The sequence below is a fragment of the Rhinichthys klamathensis genome, unplaced genomic scaffold (assembly GCF_029890125.1).
Source record: "Rhinichthys klamathensis goyatoka isolate OS25496 unplaced genomic scaffold, OSU_Roscu_1.1 h1tg000455l_1, whole genome shotgun sequence".
In the NCBI taxonomy this organism is placed as follows: Eukaryota; Metazoa; Chordata; class Actinopteri; order Cypriniformes; family Leuciscidae; genus Rhinichthys; species Rhinichthys klamathensis.
The window spans coordinates 57501-60278 of record NW_026606947.1 but is presented as its reverse complement, the minus strand read 5'-3'; the positions used below and the strand labels follow the sequence as shown (position 1 = coordinate 60278).

At 47.3% G+C, this 2778-nt stretch overlaps 1 protein-coding gene across 1 annotated transcript in view; it reads left to right on the top strand.

The window, feature by feature from the left end:
* The first annotated feature begins 296 nt into the window (after positions 1–296).
* Positions 297–2778, top strand: part of LOC130071753 (transcription factor Maf) — a 10469-nt gene continuing 7987 nt past the window's right edge. The window contains exon 1 of the mRNA XM_056236611.1: positions 297–1757. Coding sequence (XP_056092586.1) covers positions 790–1757 — 968 coding nt within the window. The 5' untranslated portion in view covers positions 297–789. The remainder of the gene's footprint in view (positions 1758–2778) is intronic.

Sequence of the window (2778 nt, the reverse complement as noted above, 5' to 3'; positions counted from 1 at the left end):
TTTTTGTATATAGTTGCAGTAAGTCAGTAAGTGTAAATTATATTTTAAAGATATATATTAATATGTCAGATAATATACGCATAGTGTTTTTGATCATCCATGCATCATGTCATTAGATTTTAAACACTATGCGATACAATGAAAGAAAAGATGTGTTTACCTGCTTTTAAATACCAAAAGAAAGAAAAAATCACATTGTCCATAAAGGGTTAAAGTCGTCGTTGATCTCTGTCAGTTCTGACAGTTCGGGAAACTTTTGTTTCTTCTCTAGTATGTAAATTGACCCTCAGATTCAGCGAGCCTATTGGCTACGAGTCCGAGTCAATTTCGTATTTCAAACCTGACGTCAGGACGGCTATAAAACTCAGCATTGCTTTTATACTCTCATGCTCGGTGATCCTTTAAAAACTCTAGAACAAGCCCGGAGTACTTTTTTTTCCTCCCCCAGCCAAGCATCCATTTGCCAATCACATACATGTTACGGTCTTCGTTTCAACAAAACTATTGAGAAAAAAAAAAAAAAGAGAAAGCCATGCAGTGTTAAATGTCCGCGACTCAAACGCGTCGACACTCGCGTACAAAGAGAGAGGAACTGGAGACGCGCGCGCTCCTGCGTCTGTGCGCGAGAGGCGAAACGCGTCAGTTTAAAAAATAAATCGGCGCTCGCGAACCCTTTTCTTTGCTTTTGAAGAATTAAATAAAGAAATCACGCTGGCTCACGCTGTCTCGAACCCGACCACTCTGACAGCTGCTCTTCACCCCCTTTGGAGGACTGTCAACAGCAAAAGGATGGCATCAGAACTGGCAATGAGCAGCTCCGACCTGCCCACCAGTCCCCTGGCCATGGAATATGTTAATGACTTCGATCTGATGAAGTTTGAAGTGAAAAAGGAGCCGGTGGAGCCCGATCGCAGCATCAGCCAGTGCAGCCGCCTGATCGCCGGGGGATCCCTGTCTTCCACCCCGATGAGCACGCCTTGCAGCTCGGTTCCCCCTTCCCCAAGCTTCTCGGCGCCCAGTCCGGGCTCCGGGAGCGAGCAGAAGGCGCACCTGGAGGATTTCTACTGGATGACCGGCTACCAACAGCAGCTCAACCCGGAGGCTTTGGGCTTCAGCCCGGAGGACGCAGTGGAGGCGCTGATCAACAGCAGTCACCAGCTCCAGGGCTTCGACGGCTATGCGAGAGGCCAGCAGTTCAGCAGCAGCGGCGCCGGGCCGGGAGGCGCCATGGCCGGGGAGGAGATGGGATCGGCCGCCGCGGTGGTGTCCGCGGTCATCGCCGCCGCCGCAGCGCAGAACAACGCGCCGCACCACCATCACCACCACCACCACCACCCGGGCGGGCACCACCCGACGCCCGGCGTGCCGTCCAGCGGCAACCCGCTCAGCCACCCGCACATGCACCTGGACGATCGCTTCTCGGACGAGCAGCTGGTGAGCATGTCCGTGCGCGAACTCAACCGGCAGCTCCGGGGGGTCAGCAAAGAGGAGGTCATCCGACTCAAACAGAAGAGGAGAACCCTCAAAAACAGAGGCTATGCCCAGTCGTGTCGCTACAAGCGGGTGCAGCAGAGGCACGTGCTGGAGGGCGAGAAGACCCAGCTGATCCAGCAGGTGGACCACCTCAAGCAGGAGATCTCCAGACTGATGCGCGAGCGGGACGCGTACAAGGAGAAATACGAGAAGCTCATCAGCAGCGGCTTCCGAGAAAACGGGTCGAGCAGCGACAACAACCCGTCGTCCCCGGAGTTTTTCATGTGAGTTTATCGGCACTTAATAGAGCAGCGGTGTGCAAAAAGTTTCGCACGCGCTTGATTCTCGCTGTGTTGGATTGGGCGCGGCGGCGCGCGCGGGGCACTAACTTTTGTTTTTGTGCAAAATTTAGTTATGGTAAATTTAATCCAATTATGAAGAAATCAAGCTTTAGAGTTTAGCCTGCATAACTTTTTTGGACAATATAGGACATTTTCTATTTTTGTTGTTGTTTGTTTTTCTGTTGAAACTGTAATATGTGAACGTTTTATTTTATATTTCCCATGTTGTCCATTGCCTCGTCTTGCGTAACTTTTAAGTTCACATTTTTTGCAAAGTTCAAGTGGCACATGCTGGCTCCATGAGTGCACGAGCACAGACTGCGCGAGACTCGCGTTGTGTTCCATTCGCAACTATTCCGTGTTGTTGTGCAGAAGTCTTTTTAAATGTATTTATTTGTGTATCAGACGCGACACACACACATGCTGGTCATGTTGGCTGTTTCACCTGAACGAACTGAACTGATTACATTTCTCATTGTCTGGTCTTGTCCACTTTTTTGCGACTCGGAACAAAAAAGTGTGAGGCATCTTTCCATCCCTACATGAAACATTGCCTGTCATTTTTGTACTCCACTTTCAGCGATGATTCTGTATGATTATCCTTTTTATTGTTGTTGGATGAAGTGACATTATTTCTTAAATCCCACTGAAACAATTGTAACTGATCTCAGTAAGACTGTGGACAAAATGATTTTCAATTTGACAAATATGTCACTCCACATATTGCTTGACAAAATATGGGACATAAATGAGCGATTTCAAACTGTAAAATGCACTAAAGTGTTTATAATTATTCTCATTAAAAAGAAGAATATTGTATCAATGATGAATGAAGAGTATGTCTTGGCACGCGCTCGAAATACTGCTCTAACTATAAATCAAATTATTACATTATAGAATATTGAAATATTTTGGAGCTCGTTGCTTTAAAACATTTTACATGCATCAGGTGGGAAATTAAACC